Genomic DNA, 16,329 nt, shown 5'->3' on the forward strand with positions numbered 1-16,329 from the left:
GAAAGGATGCAAGTATCGACAAAAATTTACCACTATGTTAAAGTAGAATATGTCACGAAAAAACTATCTCGGAATCAGAATGATAACTAAAAGCATCCCAGAGTTATTAATGTTTAAAGTGACAGTGGTCAGATGTGCAAAACGCTCCGGTCCTTGGGCTCCATGGGCTCCATCCTGAAGGGGTTAATAGTTGGGATATTTACACTTTTTTTTTTTTTTACACTTTTTGGGGGAAAAATTGACAATTTATATTTTTATTGGGGGAGGGGATTTTCAATTTTTTTTTAATTTTTTACCTTTTTTTTTTTACACTAATAGTCCCCATAGGGGACTATTTATACCAATCATTCGATTGCTAATACTGTTCAATGCTATGCAAAGGGCATAGCACTGATCAGTGCTATCGGTCATCTTCTGCTCTGGTCTGCTCAATCTCAGACCAGAGCAGAAGACACGTGGAAGGCACAGGAGGCAGGCGAGGGAACCTCCGCTTGCCGTTCTGGATGATCGGATCGCCGCGATCACGGCATCTGAGGGGTTAATGGCGGACATCTGCACGATCAGCCGCCGGGACCTACCATGCATGACCTGAGCATCGCTCTGATGCTCGCGGTTATGTATAGGACATACATTTACATCCTGTTGCGTTAAGTACCACCGCACCAGGACGTACATTTACATCCTGTGTCGTTAAGGGGTTAAGTAGAGGCTAAATGACTAATAACCAAAGAGTGGGTTTACAAGAGATAGAGCTGTGTAACAACGAAAAAAAAGTCTTTATATAGTCCAAGCCCTATGAATGTGCACTTCTCTCTAAGGTGAGCAGGTTATGGCTTAAGCAGTGTATAGTTGCTTACATGTACACTGGTAACGTCTATTAAACATAAACTGCAGAGATCCTGGCCTTTTGGCTAAGATCAAGTGTAGTACCTTCCTGTTAGTTGGCGGTGTGGAAGACCACCAACACAGGATACGGGAACCACACAGAATGGTGCAGGTGTACCAAGGCCGGATGTATGGCCAGGCGGAGGGCCCTGAAGTGACCTGCATCTTCTGGATCTCGCCCTAAGGTTCGGGTAGAGTGAAGGCAGAGGTGCAAAAGTGCCCTGGGAGTGGTGACCCCAGGGTGCCGGAACTCACTTGTGAGTAGCGACCCCACTTGACTGATGGCACGCAGCACGCACTTTTTCTCTCACTCTTCTGAGCACTCACCTCTAGCGTTCTGGCCTTCTGGCTGTTGCTCTGCAGAGGAATTTTTATAGATCCGGACGGATGTCCAGGCAGTATCACACTGTGTACATCCACTCATTTTATGTTTTGTCACTGGGCAAGTTTGTGTTCTTCTTATGTACACTAGGATTTGGTCAGGGTGTGGTAGCACTTCTGGGAGTCCCTCCTGCCGGTCTAGGGGAGGTGTGAGTGGCCATCAGGTTCCTCACCTCCCTGCCATGCCCCTCGGTGTCAACATGGTTAACGCCTAGTTGTTCGCCAGGAACACTTTTCGGTCCCTGAGTAGCTTCAGCGAAAGGGGACATTGTACCTGGAACCTTGCAGGTGCCATTTGGCCCGGAGGAGAAGGATTTGGTTTGTTGGGGGGCCTCTCTCCGGTAGGAGAAGGGCTTGCGATTGACCGCATCCTCGTGCACGGTATTTTGTGTGAACACTTGCACTTTGGCGAATTGAGAGCATGTACCTCGGCTTTCAATAAAATAAAATAAAAAGTACCCCTACCTGTGTGTGACTCTTGAACATGTTCTGTACCAGCTTATGTGTTATACAGCCCGAGCGCACCTTGTTCTTCAGCACACGCTCCACTTGTTTCTTGGAGTTCGAATTTGTTGTGTAAAGGATCAAAAGTACTAAGAAATCAGTTACCTGGTCAGAGAACAATAGTAGTGAGAGGATCAGAAACCCACCAAAAACACAAAACCCCCATACTGTGTCACTCCTATGCAAGTCATAGTCATCTAGCTTATTGTGCTGGGGAGGCTCGGTAATAAGGGGTGTCCAGCATCTCAGACATTCCTATTACTCCCATAAGTTACCTTGAGCTCTTCAACGGTTTCAACACTTTCTATGGCCTAGAAGACAAATGTGCAGACGTTATTATTGTCATGATCGTTGCTCAATTTGATGATTAAAGCAGAAAGTGGCCTTGATGCCCACTGCAACCATTCTCACATGTAAACTATTAATTGTATTATAGTACAGAGCACGTACTTTAATCCAGGCATCACACGTGTGCTTCTGAAACCAGACAGCTGATTTAATAACTTCCATTAGGACAGTCACACAATCCTGGCTGCTCTTGTCTTGGGTTCCTGTAATACTGAAGAATAATTTGATTCAATAATATACAATATCCATCGTCTGTTTAGAGGGAGGGAGAGGTGTTATATGCCATTTACCCAGCCTTGGATTTGGTGGCTTGAACCTGTGACAATGAAACACATGACTCCATATCAAGATTTTTCCGGAGTTCAGAGATAACCTGCAAAAAGAGAAAAGGGGCTTCTGTAGATGAACACCAGGCTGCTCCCAATTTAAATGGCTTTCTGGCAAAGTTGCAGCTTGCCTGACAAAAGGTCCAGTCCGGACCAGAAACGGTTGCTGTAGTGCCAATAAAGTGTATTTTTAGGACATGTAAGCAGTGGTCTAATACTTTAATATAAGATAGGACCAGCGCTGAAAAAAAGCTACGTTTTTCTACTGCTACCTAAGTGCCTTCCCACCGGTCTAGTGTATCTATCACTGCTACGGCTGCCAGTCCTGGATTGTTTTTAGATGTCTTCTGAGGTGTTGTGCTCTGAGCGCAACCCTACTTGGCAAGTGCAATTTCACTTTCCATCTTTAAGACCATATTTAACGTACTTCACTAGGGGCGCGTATCCCTGTTTTTTGTTTCCTTGTGGGCACTGAAATGAAGTATTAGGATTTCTTTCCAGCATTTCTCACCTCCAAAGCGTCTGAAGGAGTCACAGTGTGAAGAATAAACTTGACAATAACAGGAACTACTTCTAGATCAACAGCACAGAGGGTAGACATAACCCACTGCCGCACCTGCAATATGAATGGAGCCTTTAAAATATCTTCCACAGCTACATAGTGCAAATAATAGAAGTGTCCCTAGTGTTACCTCTGTCAGGAGTTCCGTGCTCAGGTTCAGGTTGGAAAATGCATCCAGTATGGGCACTGTAAGATGTGTATTCTGTTTCAACAGTGAGCTGACAAAGGGGAAAGTACAAACATTTAAAGAAAATTGACAACGGAGAGATGCACAGAAGTGAGGTCAAAACTGTCCCTTTTATCCGTTTCAGAAATAAATAGAAATACATTTGCTGTATTCGTGCTGAAATCACAGTAGCTTTAGGTTAGAGCTCCACAATAACTGATTGCGAGACAGGTCATATGACCAAAGATTGCCATGTAGCACTGCTGAATGTGGTCACGTTGTGACGCACAAGTTACCTCAACCTCGACAGAAATTCAAGGTAGGTTTCTTTTCATGGCAACTTGCGGATCCCAACATGACCACACTTACTTTCACTAGTCGCGGGGTGATCTCTGACCACACAATGTGCAAAGGACAAAGTTGCTTTTTAGCCCTAACCTTAAACAGTACTGAGCTGTGCCAAAGATGACCCCATTTGCACCTGGTTTAAGTACTTAACCCCTTAAGGACGCAGGACGTAAATGTACGTCCTGGTGCGGTGGTACTTAACGCACCAGGACGTACATTTACGTCCTGTGCATAACCGCGGGCATCGGAACGATGCCCGCGTCATGCGCGGCTGATCCCGGCTGCTGATCGCAGCCAGGGACCCGCCGGCAATGGCCGACGCCCGCGATCTCGCGGGCGTCTGCCATTAACCCCTCAGGTGCCGGGATCAATACAGATCCCGGCATCTGCGGCAGTGCGCGATTTGAATGAATGATCGGATCGCCCGCAGCCTTCCTCCTTCCGGCTCCCGGCGTCTCCTGCTCTGGTCTGAGATCGAGCAGACCAGAGCAGAAGATCGCCGATAATACTGATCTGTTCTATGTCCTATACATAGAACAGATCAGTATTAGCAATCATGGTATTGCTATGAATAGTCCCCTATGGGGACTATTCAAGTGTAAAAAAAAATGTAAAAGTAAAAGTAAAAAAAAAGTGAAAAATCCCCTCCCCCCAATAAAAAAGTAAAACGTCAGTTTTTTCCTATTTTACCCCCAAAAAGCGTAAAAAATAAATTTTATAGACATATTTGGTATCGCCGCGTGCGTAAATGTTCGAACTATTAAAATAAAATGTTAATGACCCCGTACGGTGAACGGCGTGAACGGAAAAAAAAAAAAAAAAAGTCCAAAATTGCTACTTTTTTAATACATTTTATTTTAAAAAAATTATAAAAAATGTATTAAAAGTTTTTTATATGCAAATGTGGTATCAAAAAAAAAGTACAGATCATGGCGCAAAAAATGAGCCCCCATACCGCCACTTATACGGAAAAATAAAAAAGTTAGAGGTCATCAAAATAAAGGGATTATAAACGTACTAATTTGGTTAAAAAGTTTGTGATTTTTTTAAGCACAACAATAATAGAAAAGTATGTAATAATGGGTATCATTTTAATCGTATTGACCCTCAGAATAAAGAACACACGTCATTTTTACCATAAATTGTACGGCGTGAAAACGAAACCTTCCAAAATTAGCAAAATTGCGTTTTTCTTTTTAATTTCCCCACAAAAATAGTGTTTTTTCGTTGCGGCATACATTTTATGATATAATGAGTTATGTCATTACAAAGGACAACTGGTCACGCAAAAAACAAGCCCTCATACTAGTCGGTGTATGAAAATATAAAAGAGTTATGATTTTTAGAAGGCGAGGAGGAAAAAATGAAAACGTAAAAATTAAGTCCTTAAGGCCAAAATGGGCTGAGTCCTTAAGGGGTTAAAGGGGTACTCCTGTGAAAAACGTTTTATAGTTTTTAAAATCAACTGGTGCCAGAAAGTTAAACACAATTGTAAATTACATCTATTAAAACATCTTAATCCTTCCAGTACTTATTAGCTGCTGAATACTACAGAGGAAATTATTTTATTTTTGGAACACAGAGCCCTCTGCTGACATCACGCGCACAGTGCTCTCTGGATAGTTCTTAAAATGGATAGAGATGTCAGCAGAGAGCACTGTGCTCGTGATGTCAGCAGAGAGCACTGTGTTCCAAAAAGAAAATAATTTTCTCTGTAGTATTCAGCAGCTAATAAGTATTGGAAGGATTAAGATTTTTTTTAAAGTAATTTACAACTCTATTTAACTTTCTGGCACCAGTTGATTTAAAAAAAATAAAAAAACAAAAACATAAAATTGGTAAACAACGAACAAGCCGTGAATACTCGTAAGACCAGTCTTGTAATCTTCTACAAGATGTCTATAGTGCTGCTGCATGTAGGGCTCTGGCCCTTGGGTCACACTCCTACAACAGCAGAACTTAGTAGGAAGCAATACATATTACACATATACTAAACCTCCCCGTTATATAATGTGCTAGAAGTATGATCTATTTTCTGGACATAGCCATGACAACAAGAGCAAACCATTAGGCAAAACAAAAGTTTGTATTAAAAAATGACTTTTTTCTATTTCTATTTTCTCGTACACTGGATGGTAAGGCTAGTTACCAATGGTTTATTACCTGAGCTCCTTGGCCACATCATTGTGCTCAGCATCCTCCAGGATTTCAGGGAGGCTGTTGATAACATGGTGCTGTATGTCTGCTGGAGCCACTGTAACCAACTGCATTATCTTACCCGTCAGCTCCTATTGATGACACAACAAACAGAATCTACTTCTGTTAAATGACGTCAACAGAGAATCTGCATTGTATTGATTGCTTCGGGACTGATCTTTTGTCATTTCACCCGTATTCTATTACTATTATTGACTTGTCTCTTCGATATTATGACACTGATGAAAATGTAAGGATAATAATTCATGGGAACTCTCAGTAATGACCTTTTCTATGGATAAGGGATAACTTCTACAGCTGGAAATACCCCTTTAAGAGGAGCACCCCTCTAAATAAGAAATGTTGCTGTGGCTGTTTACAAGATCTTAGAGCTGGAGTCAATTTTGGCTACAACAGTCTTCTGGCATAAATTTAAAGGCCCTGCCCAATTTACTGTTTGGTCAAAAGTGGCTACATTGTTGCATTAAATGGTGCAGAGGCTAAAAAAAAATCCCCCCCCATGTATGAACCCAGCCTGACCCTTTAATTATGATGCTACAGAGATCTCAGTTAGTCCTATATGAATTGCATCAGTGTTGAAATGTATGCCCTCCTCTCGCTTCAAAGTCTATTCTTACTGTCCATTGACAGGCGTACCTTGCCACAAACTACAAGGTCGAGCCACTTCAGCTGGTTGATGATCAGTCGGGGAATACTGATGCCATCACTGCCAAAACTAAATGAAAAAAGAAAAACAAAATTACACAAGCCATGGAACCAGATAAAAAGTTTAACATTTTACTATACATGTGGGGAGAGTTATCAGTGCAGAGAAGTTGGCGATAGCAAACAATCAGATTGCTTCTTTCACTGTTAAAAAAGGCCTATAAAAAGCAATCTAATTAGTTGCTATGGACAACTGGTGAACTTTTCCCCTGCACAGGTATTAATAAATCTCCCTAATGATGCATACTGTACCTGTCATACAGAAACTCTGGGATTTTCTCAAAAAGCAGATTTATAAGCAACTCCTGAAAAGACAAAATATGAGGCGTAAGGGGCAAGACCAGAAGGTTTTATGCTATAAACTGGCTGCCATATACAACTCTTGCCACTTTTAAATCAATACACAGCAATATTTCACATTTCAGTGCTTCCACAGGGACACAGAGCATCCATCACATGGACCACCCAAGACACCTTAAAAGGGGTATTCCAGGAATTTTTTTATTTGACTATGCTACAGGGGCTGTAAAGTTAGTGTAGTTCATAATATAGTGTCTGTACCTGTGTGTGACTGTTTTCTCACAATTCTTATGTGATTTTCACCCCGATATTTATTTTTACCAGCATGCAAAATGACTGTTGTCTCAGATTTTTCCCAGCTTGCAATGCGGCCGAGACCTGACTCACTAGTCATCTGATGACAGGGAGCCTGTCTGCTTCAATGGGTGGAGGGATCTCTTGGTGGGAGAGGGATCAATCTGCAACTAATGCAACAGCTGTAGGCACCCTGATTGAAAACCACAGGTCTTTTGAATGGATGAAGCTCATTTATGTTTCAATGGGTGGGGTGGCTGATGTGTGGGAGGGAGGAAGATGGAATTATGGGATTTGTAGGCAAAAGAAGAAAACAAACAGGAAATACCAGTTCACAAAAATCTAGCCATAGTATTATGGTAATCTCACAACATAGCCATTTAGCTCCAAGACAAGCGCAGATCCTTCCTAAGCATGTCCATTACTGTCTGCCAGGTACGTACTAAAATCACCTTATGGTGGATAACCCCTTTAACAACACAGCTCAAGCATCCGGGGACCATTCCACTAGAAGCATAAGAAAAACATGTCTGCATCTGCCACCATGGAATTCACCTGACAGAGCTCTTATCTAATTTCAGTGCTCAGTGAACTACACTTAGCGAGCCTTTCCTGTCCTAGCAGCACCATCTCCACCAGGCTTTATCAGCCAGGAGCCCGATAAACACACTTGTGAGAAAGCTGCTCCCTGCAGAATTCTTACACACCACAGCCAATTTCTTTTTATTTATTTATTTTTTTTTGCCTCAGCATAGGCCTCTCTGGGCCCAATGATTTCATCCCTCACTTGACAGACTAATAGCATATTGCACTATCATTATCTATATAACTATCTGCACTAAAAACCATTTAGCAGTGTTCGCGTATCCCCGGCTCGCCCAAAGAGATACATGGAGGGGCATGTCTGCCACCACTTTGTGCCTTGATCGGCATTTATCGTATTTATCGGGGTATACCACGCACCGGCCTATAACACACACCCTCATTTTACCAAGGATATTTGGGTAAAAAATTTTTTTTACCCAAATATCCATGGTAAAATGAGGGTGCGTGTGTATACCCCGATACATCCCCAGGAAAGGCAGGGGGAGAGAGGCCGTCGCTGCCCGCTTCTCTCCCCCTGCCTTTCCTGGAGTCTATAGCGCTGCTGTCGGCCCTTCTCTCCCCCTGGCTATCGGCACCGCTGCCCGTTCTGTCCCCCTGACTATCGGTACCGGCGCCCCATTGCCGGCGCCGATAGCCAGGGGGAGAGAAGCGGCGCCGATAGCCAGGGGGAGAGAAGGGGCAGCGGCACCCATTGCCGGCGCCGCTGCCCCGTTGCCTCCCCCCATCCCCGGTGGCATAATTACCTGGGTCGGGTCCGCGCTGCTGCAGGCCTCCGGCATGCGTCCCCTGCGTCGTTGCTATGCACGGCGCAGCGCACTGACGTCATGCGCCGCGCCGTGCAGCGCATAGCAACGACGCAGGGGACGCACGTCGGAGGCCTGCAGCAGCGCGGACCCGACCCAGGTAATTATGCCACCGGGGATGGGGGGAGGCAACGGGGCAGCTGCGCCGGCAATGGGTGCCGCTGCCCCTTCTCTCCCCCTGGCTATCGGCGCCGGTACCGATAGTCAGGGGGACAGAACGGGCAGCGGCGCCGATAGCCAGGGGGTGAGAAGGGCCAGCAGCAGGGCTCTAGACCCCAGGGAAGGCAGGGGGAGAGAAGCGGGCAGCGACGGCCTCTCTCCCCCTGCCTTTCCTGGGGCAGTATCGGCGTATAACACGCACATAGACTTTAGGCTAAAAATTTTAGCCTAAAAAGTGCGTGTTATACGCCGATAAATACGGTATCTGTGAATGAAGCAGAGGTCACTCCATGCACGGAGATTTTTTGTTCGCTCCCCCCCCCCCCCCTAAAAGCAACCAGACACTTATCCCCTACTCTGTGGATATGGGATAAGTTGTTCTGTACCGGAGTACCCCTTTAGGCTAGATTTCCACACAGGTTTTTTTCTAGCACAGGGCGGGGTTTATGTATAAAGTCCCATACAACTCTATAGGAAATATATGTTACTGCATAACTTCCAAACGGCTGGAGATATTTCGATAATACTTGGTCACATATGGTTACTTAGATGTCCACTTAAAATAGGATAGTTATTTTAACCCTTAACCACCCCCATTTCTGAGTGTCGGGGTTTTTGTTTAAAGTCCCATGAAAATCAATGGGAAATGTATGTTCTCACATAACTTCTGTACGGCTGGAGATATTTCAATACCTGGTACACATATTACGGGTCGGAGATAGGAGGTCGGAGATAGGAGGACAGGATAGGAGGTCGGGATAGTAGGACGGGATACGGGGTTGGGATATGACAACAATATATGGGGATTGGATATGAGGTCAAAAGCTTCCTCCTCTGTTGATTTTCCTCCCCAACAAGGATGAGGAAGGAAAAACCGGGCAACGCCGAGTACTCCGCTAGTAGAAAATATAACAGAAGAACTGATAATTCTCCTTCCAACTGGATCCACTTTTGACTTTTCCTCCAAATCTGCAGTGGCAGTAAAAAATAAATAAATAAATAAATAAAATAAAAACCTGTGTGGAAACATAGCCTTAAAAGGGGTACTCCGGCCCTAAGGCACCTCATTCCCTATCCGAAGAATAGGGGGATAAGATGTCTGATTGTGGGGGTCCCACCTCTGTTGACCCCCGCAATCTCTCATGCAGCACCCCCCTGTGTGAGCTCCACGCAGCAATAGCGGCTCAGAGTCTGAAGCGTTACAACTACAGGGCTGGAGTATCGTGGCGTCATGACTTCGCCCCCGTGTGACGTCACGCCTTGCCCCCTCAATGCAAGTCTATGGGAGGGGAACGTAATGGCCCATTGACTTGCATCTTATCTGATATCTTAGGGCCAAAGTACCCCTTTAATGTCACATTATGTTCAATGGCAACCAGACAACTATTACAGACCTCCTTACAAAAAGGATTCCTTTCAATCCTTCAGTAGCCATTGAAAAGAATCCTGTAATGCAATCTGTGACTGCGATCTGAGAGAAGTTCTGTTTGGCGCTTTGGGGGTCTGTATACTGGGTACAAAGCATAGCAATGCTGTATGGACTCTCTATTCTCCATTGTTTGCATCCTGAGTAAACCAACCCCCACCTGGGCAGCATACAGGAGTTTCTCACAAAAGCCTATTCCACTGTAACAAAAAGTTGCAGAACTAAGCATTAATACTGCAGAGAGTTCCCTGCAAGCTGGTAAGAATATTGTACACGTCTAACAAACCATCATCCAGATGGGAAATATTTTAATCTGTGGCATTAGGCCATTTTACTCCATGTATCAATCAGCAGCATAAAACTGGAGATGTGCATACCTGTAAGATATCTATGCTGAGCAGGATCTTTATCAGACTGTCATGAAAGGAGCTCATCAGTGGATTGCTGGAAAGCAGAGAGATATCATTATGTTCAGGTAAGAGTCAATGACCCGACTCATCAGTATGGTACCACTAATGCACAGACATCATACACTACAGGTGGCCCCAACAAAGAAGCATGTAAACAGCCATCACCTTCCCTCCTCAGCTTCATTACAGCGGCCACAAGGTAGAAGACAATTCCTGAAGCGCTCACGATCTTCAATGTGTGATTCCAGGCCAGACATGAACTCCTGCAGAACCTGGTAACATAAAGCTAGCATGTACAGTCACACACATCTCCAACATAAATAGCACAGACACATAATACATCATACACTTAAGACACGGAACATAAATAAAACACATTTCACATACAGCCATCGGCCTTACATTTAAGCCACAGAGGTAAATACCATGGTTCCTATCAATGGATGGATGGGTCCTTAACCCCTAAAGGACTCAGGGTTTTTCAGTTTTTGCACTTTCGTTTTTTCCTCCTTACCTTTTAAAAATCATAACCCTTTCAATTTTCCACCTAAAAATCCATATTATGGCTTATTTTTTGCGTCGCCAATTCTACTTTGCAGTGACCAGTCATTTTACCCAAAAATGCACGGCGAAACGGAAAAAAAAATAATTGTGCAACAAAATCGAAGAAAAAATGCAATTTTGTAACTTTTGGGGGCTTCTGTTTCTATGCAGTGCATATTTTGGTAAAAATTACGCCTTATTATTCTGTAGGTCCATACGGTTAAAATGATACCCAACTTATATAGGTTTGATTTTGTCGCACTTCTGGAAAAAATCATAACTACAGGGCGGTATGAGGACTCATTTTTTGCGCCGTGATCTGAAGTTTTTATCGGTATGATTTTTGTTTGGATCGGACTTTTTGATCACTTTTTATTCATTTTTTAATGGTATAAAAAGTGACCAAAATATGCTTTTTTGGACTTTGGAATTTTTTGGCGCGTACGCCATTGACCGTGCGGTTTAATTAGATATATTTTTATAGTTCGGACATTTACGCACGCGGCGATACCACATATGTTTATTTTTATTTATTTTTACACTGTTTTATTTTTTATATGGGAAAAGGGGGGTGATTCAAACTTTTATTAGGGAAGGGGTTAAATGACCTTTATTAACACTTTTTTTTTTCACAGTGTTATAGGTCCCATAGGGACCTATAACACTGCACACACTGATCTTTTACACAGATCACAGGGGTGTATTAACACGCCTGTGATCAGTGTTATCGGCGCTTGACTGCTCCTGCCTGGATCTCAGGCACGGAGCAGTCATTCGCCGATCGGACACCGAGGAGGCAGGTAAGGGCCCTCCCGGTGTCCGGTCAGCTGTTCGGGACGCCGCGATTTCACCGCGGCGGTCCCGAACAGCCCGACTGAGCAGCCGGGTCACTTTCGAAGCGGCGGTCAGCTTTGAGACCGCCGCTTCTAAAGGGTTAATACCGCACAATGCCGCGATCGGCGATGTATGGTAGTAGCCGCGGATCCCGGCCGTTGATGAGCGCCGGGACCGACGCGATATGATGCGGGATCGCGGCGCGATCCCGCTTCATATCGCGGGAGCCGGCGCAGGACGTAAATATACGTCCTGCGTCGTTAAGGGGTTAAAGGGGTATTCCAGGAAAAATAAATTTCTTTTTTATATATCAACTGGCTCCAGAAAGTTAAACAGATTTGTAAATTTCTTCTATTAAAAAATCTTAATCCTTTCAGTACTTATGTGCTTCTGAAGTTAAGGCTGTTCTTTTCCGTCTAAGTGCTCTCTGATGACACGTGTCTCGGGAAACTCCCAGTTTAGAAGAGGTTTGCTATGGGGGATTGGCTTCTAAACTGGGCGGTTCCCGAGACACGTGTCATCAGAGAGCACTTAGATAGAAAAGAACAACCTTAACTTCAGAAGCTCATAAGTACTGAAAGGATTAAGATTTTTTTTAAATATAATTTACAAATCTGTTTATCTTTCTAGGGCCAGTTGATATATATATATATATATATATATATATATATATAAAAAAGGTTTTTCCTGGATAACCCCCTTTAGACTTCAAGACAAACAGCTAAGCATAGGATTATGTGCATACACAGCGTTTTGAGTCTCAACATTTTTTTTTTGAATGTGTTATTTATTGAATGTGTTTTATTTAAAAAAAATAAAAGTTCCAAAACAACTTGACAACTAGGCCAGAGTATCTCCAAAATGGCAGTTCTTGAGAGGTCTGTACAGTATTCATTGGTAAAACACTGACGAAAAGCATTCAAGGGAAGGTCAAGCAGTGAACTGATTCATGGGAGTGTGGGAGTGAAGGCTAGCCTGTCTGATCCCTACAGCTTCTTTAGTACAATTTGCTTAGAGGGTTAACACTGGTTAGGACAAAGGTTTTTGAACACTCAGTTCTGTGTATCGGGTTGTGTAGCCACAGATCTATTAAAGTGCCCATACTGATCACTATTCACAGCCATCAGTGTTTGTGAGCATCAGAACTGGACCAATGAGAAGGTGGCCTGATCTGTGAAATCCCATTTTCTTATAAATCATGTGGACACCAGGGTGTGTGGACCTGGGGGTACAGATGCACTATGGGAAGAAGACAAGTAAGTTTGATGCTCTGGGCAATGTCCTTCTGGGAAATCTTGAGTCCTGACATTCATAATGTTATTTTGGCATGTATTACCTTCAGTCCACCACTCACATTTTATAAATATTTTATTATATCTTTTCATTTGACAGCACCGAACAAATGACAATTTGCTACAATGTAAAGTAGTTAGAGCACAGCCTGTACAAGGGTCCATTCACACGTGCATATTTTCTGCTGCAGATCTTTTTGCCCACTGACTTCAATGAACAGCAAAATCTTCAGCAGCAAAAATATGCACGTGTGAATGCACCCTTATTGTGTTTAACCCCTTAACGACGCAGGACGTATATTTACGTCCTGCGCCGGCTCCCGCGATATGAAGCGGGCTCCCGCGATATGAAGCGGGATCGCGCCGCGATCCCGCATCATATCGCGTCGGTCCCGACGCTTATCAATGGCCGGGACCCGCGGCTAATACCACACATCGCCGATCGCGACGATGTGCGGTATTAACCCTTTAGAAGCAGCGATCAAAGCTGACCGCCGCTTCTAAAGCGAAAGTGACCCGGCTGCTCAGTCGGGCTGTTCGGGACCGCCCCCGCGAAATCGCGGCATCCCGAACAGCTGACCGGACACCGGGAGGGCCCTTACCTGCCTCCTCGGTGTCCGGTCGGCGAATGACTGCTCCGTGCCCGAGATCCAGGCAGGAGCAGTCAAGCGCCGATAACACTGATCACAGGCGTGTTAATACACGCCTGTGATGTGTAGAAGATCAGTGTGTGCAGTGTTATAGGTCCCTATGGGACCTATAACACTGCAAATAAAATGTAAAAAAAAAGTGTTAAGGTCATTTAGCCCCTTCCATAATAAAAGTTTGAATCACCCCCCTTTTCCCATAAAAAAAATAAAACAGTGTAAAAAAAATAAACAAACATATGTGGTATTGCCGCGTGCGTAAATGTCCGAACTATAAAAATATATCATTAATTAAATCTCACGGTCAATGGCGTATGCGCAAAAAAATTCCAAAGTCCAAAAAAGTGTATTTTGGTCACTTTTTATACCATTAAAAAATGAATAAAAAGTGATCAAAAAGTCCGATCAAAACAAAAATCATACCGATAAAAACTTCAGATCACGGTGCACAAAATGAGTCCTCATACCGCCCTGTATGTGGAAAAATAAAAAAGTAATAGGGGTCAGAAGATGACATTTTTAAACGTATACATTTTCCTGCATGTAGTTATGATTTTTTCCAGAAGTGCGACAAAATCAAACCTATATAAGTAGGGTATCATTTTAACCGTATGGACCTACAGAATAATGATAAGGTGTAATTTTTACCGAAATATGCACTGCGTAGAAACGGAAGCCCCCAAAAGTTACAAAATGGCATTTTTTCTTCGATTTTGTCGCACAATGATTTTTTTTCCGTTTCGCCATGCATTTTTGGGTAAAATGACTAATGTCACTGCATAGTAGAATTGGCGACGCAAAAAATAAGCCATAATATGGAATTTTTGGTGGAAAATTGAAAGGGTTATGATTTTTAAAAGGTAAGGAGGAAAAAACAAAAGTGCAAAAACGGAAAAACCCTGAGTCCTTAAGGGGTTAATGCTGTGTCCCTCAAAATAACTCAACACAGCTATTAAAGGGGTACTCCGGTGCAATAAAAATGTTTTTAAATGAACTGGTGCCAAAAGTTATACAGATTTGTAAACTACTATTTTATAATCTTAATCCTTTCAGTACTTATCTGCTGTATGGTACAGAGGAAGTTGTATACTTCTTTCAAGTCTGACTATAGTGCTCCCTGCTGCCACCTCTGTTCATGTCAGGAACTATCCAGAGAAGGAGCAGATCCCCATAGAAAACCTCTTCTGCTCTGGACAGTTCCTGACACGGACAGAGGTGTCAGCAGAGAGCACTGGTCAGACAGAAAATAACTAAACAACTTCCTCTGGAGCATACAGCAGCTGATAAGTACTGGAAGGCTTAATACTGTTAAATAGAATTTACAAATCTGTCAACTTTCTGCCACAAGTTAAATTTAAAAAAAAAATTCCTTCTGGTATACCCCTTTCATGTGTAAAGCTTGGCAACAAAAGTGAGTCCACCCATAAGTGGAATTGTCTATATTGGGCCCAAAGTGACAATATTGTGTGTGGCCACCATTATTTTTCAGCACTGCCTTAAAAAGGGGTACTCCAGTGGAAGACTAAAAAAATAAAAAATAAAAAAATTAACTGTTGCCAGAAAGTTAAACAGATTTGTAAAGGACTTCTATTAAAAAAAATCTTAATCCTTCCAGTACTTATTAGCGGCTGTATACTACAGAGGAAATTCTTTTCGTTTTGGATTTCTTTTCTGTCTGACCACAGTGCTCTCTGCCGACACCTCTGTCCGTGTTAGGAACTGTCCAGAGCAGGAGAAAATCCCCATAGCAAACATATGCTGCTCTGGACAGTTCCTGATACGGACAGAGGTGTCAGCAATGAGCACTGTGGTCAGACAGAAAAGAAATCCAAAACGAAAAGAATTTCCTCTGCAGTATTCAGCAGCTAATAAGTCCTGGAAGGATTAAGATTTTTTAACAGAAGTAATTTACAAAATCTGTAAATTTTTTGGCACCAGTTGATTTAAAATAAATGAATAAATAAATAAAAGTTTTCCACCGGAGTACCCCTTTAATCCTCTTGGGCATGTAGTTCACCAGAGCTTCACAGGTTGCCACTAGAGTCCTCTAGTACATGGATTATAGGATAAAACTTACCAAGGTAGGTTAATGTGGTAGAGCTTGGAAGGAAGACAAGACACAGCGGATATGATAGAAACTTTTAAAAATACATAAATGAATGAACACAGTAAAGCAGGAGATCATATTTATAAGAAGTAAAACCACCACAAGAGGACAGTTTTAAATTTGAGGGGCAAAGTTTTATGCAGTAATATAAGGAAGTACAGTGACCCCCCCGACCTACGATGGCCCCGACATATGATCAAATCGACATACGATGACCTCTCAGAGGCCATCGCAATGTGATGTCAGCATCGACATACGATGGTTTTTTATGTCGGGTCCATCGCATTAAGTGCTATCCGGCAGCGCAAAATGCTTAAGCTACTGCCGGATAGCAGCTTAATGTTCCCCGTGTGGTGCGGTAAGTATTACTTACCCCTCCACGATGCTCCGGGGTGCCCTTCGGGTCCAGCGCTGGTCTTCCGGTGTCTTCTCGGCCCTCTCCGATGACGTCAATACGCTGCTGCGC

General features: G+C 43.3%; 1 protein-coding gene across 4 annotated transcripts in view; it reads right to left on the reverse strand.

Annotated features, from left to right (window-relative positions):
- Nucleotides 1-16,329, reverse strand: part of FANCD2 (FA complementation group D2) — a 165,435-nt gene that overhangs the window by 140,651 nt on the left and 8,455 nt on the right. For all 4 annotated transcript variants that reach the window (XM_056525269.1, XM_056525270.1, XM_056525271.1 and 1 more), the window contains 11 exons: nt 10,606-10,712; nt 10,408-10,474; nt 6,695-6,747; nt 6,374-6,452; nt 5,684-5,808; nt 3,137-3,224; nt 2,956-3,060; nt 2,409-2,491; nt 2,221-2,329; nt 2,046-2,081; nt 1,732-1,875 (listed from right to left, as the gene is read on the reverse strand). In XM_056525269.1, the coding sequence (XP_056381244.1) occupies nt 1,732-1,875; nt 2,046-2,081; nt 2,221-2,329; nt 2,409-2,491; nt 2,956-3,060; nt 3,137-3,224; nt 5,684-5,808; nt 6,374-6,452; nt 6,695-6,747; nt 10,408-10,474; nt 10,606-10,712 (996 nt within the window). The remainder of the gene's footprint in view (nt 1-1,731; nt 1,876-2,045; nt 2,082-2,220; nt 2,330-2,408; nt 2,492-2,955; nt 3,061-3,136; nt 3,225-5,683; nt 5,809-6,373; nt 6,453-6,694; nt 6,748-10,407; nt 10,475-10,605; nt 10,713-16,329) is intronic.

The sequence above is a fragment of the Hyla sarda genome, chromosome 6 (genome assembly GCF_029499605.1).
Source record: "Hyla sarda isolate aHylSar1 chromosome 6, aHylSar1.hap1, whole genome shotgun sequence".
Taxonomy (NCBI): domain Eukaryota; kingdom Metazoa; phylum Chordata; class Amphibia; order Anura; family Hylidae; genus Hyla; species Hyla sarda.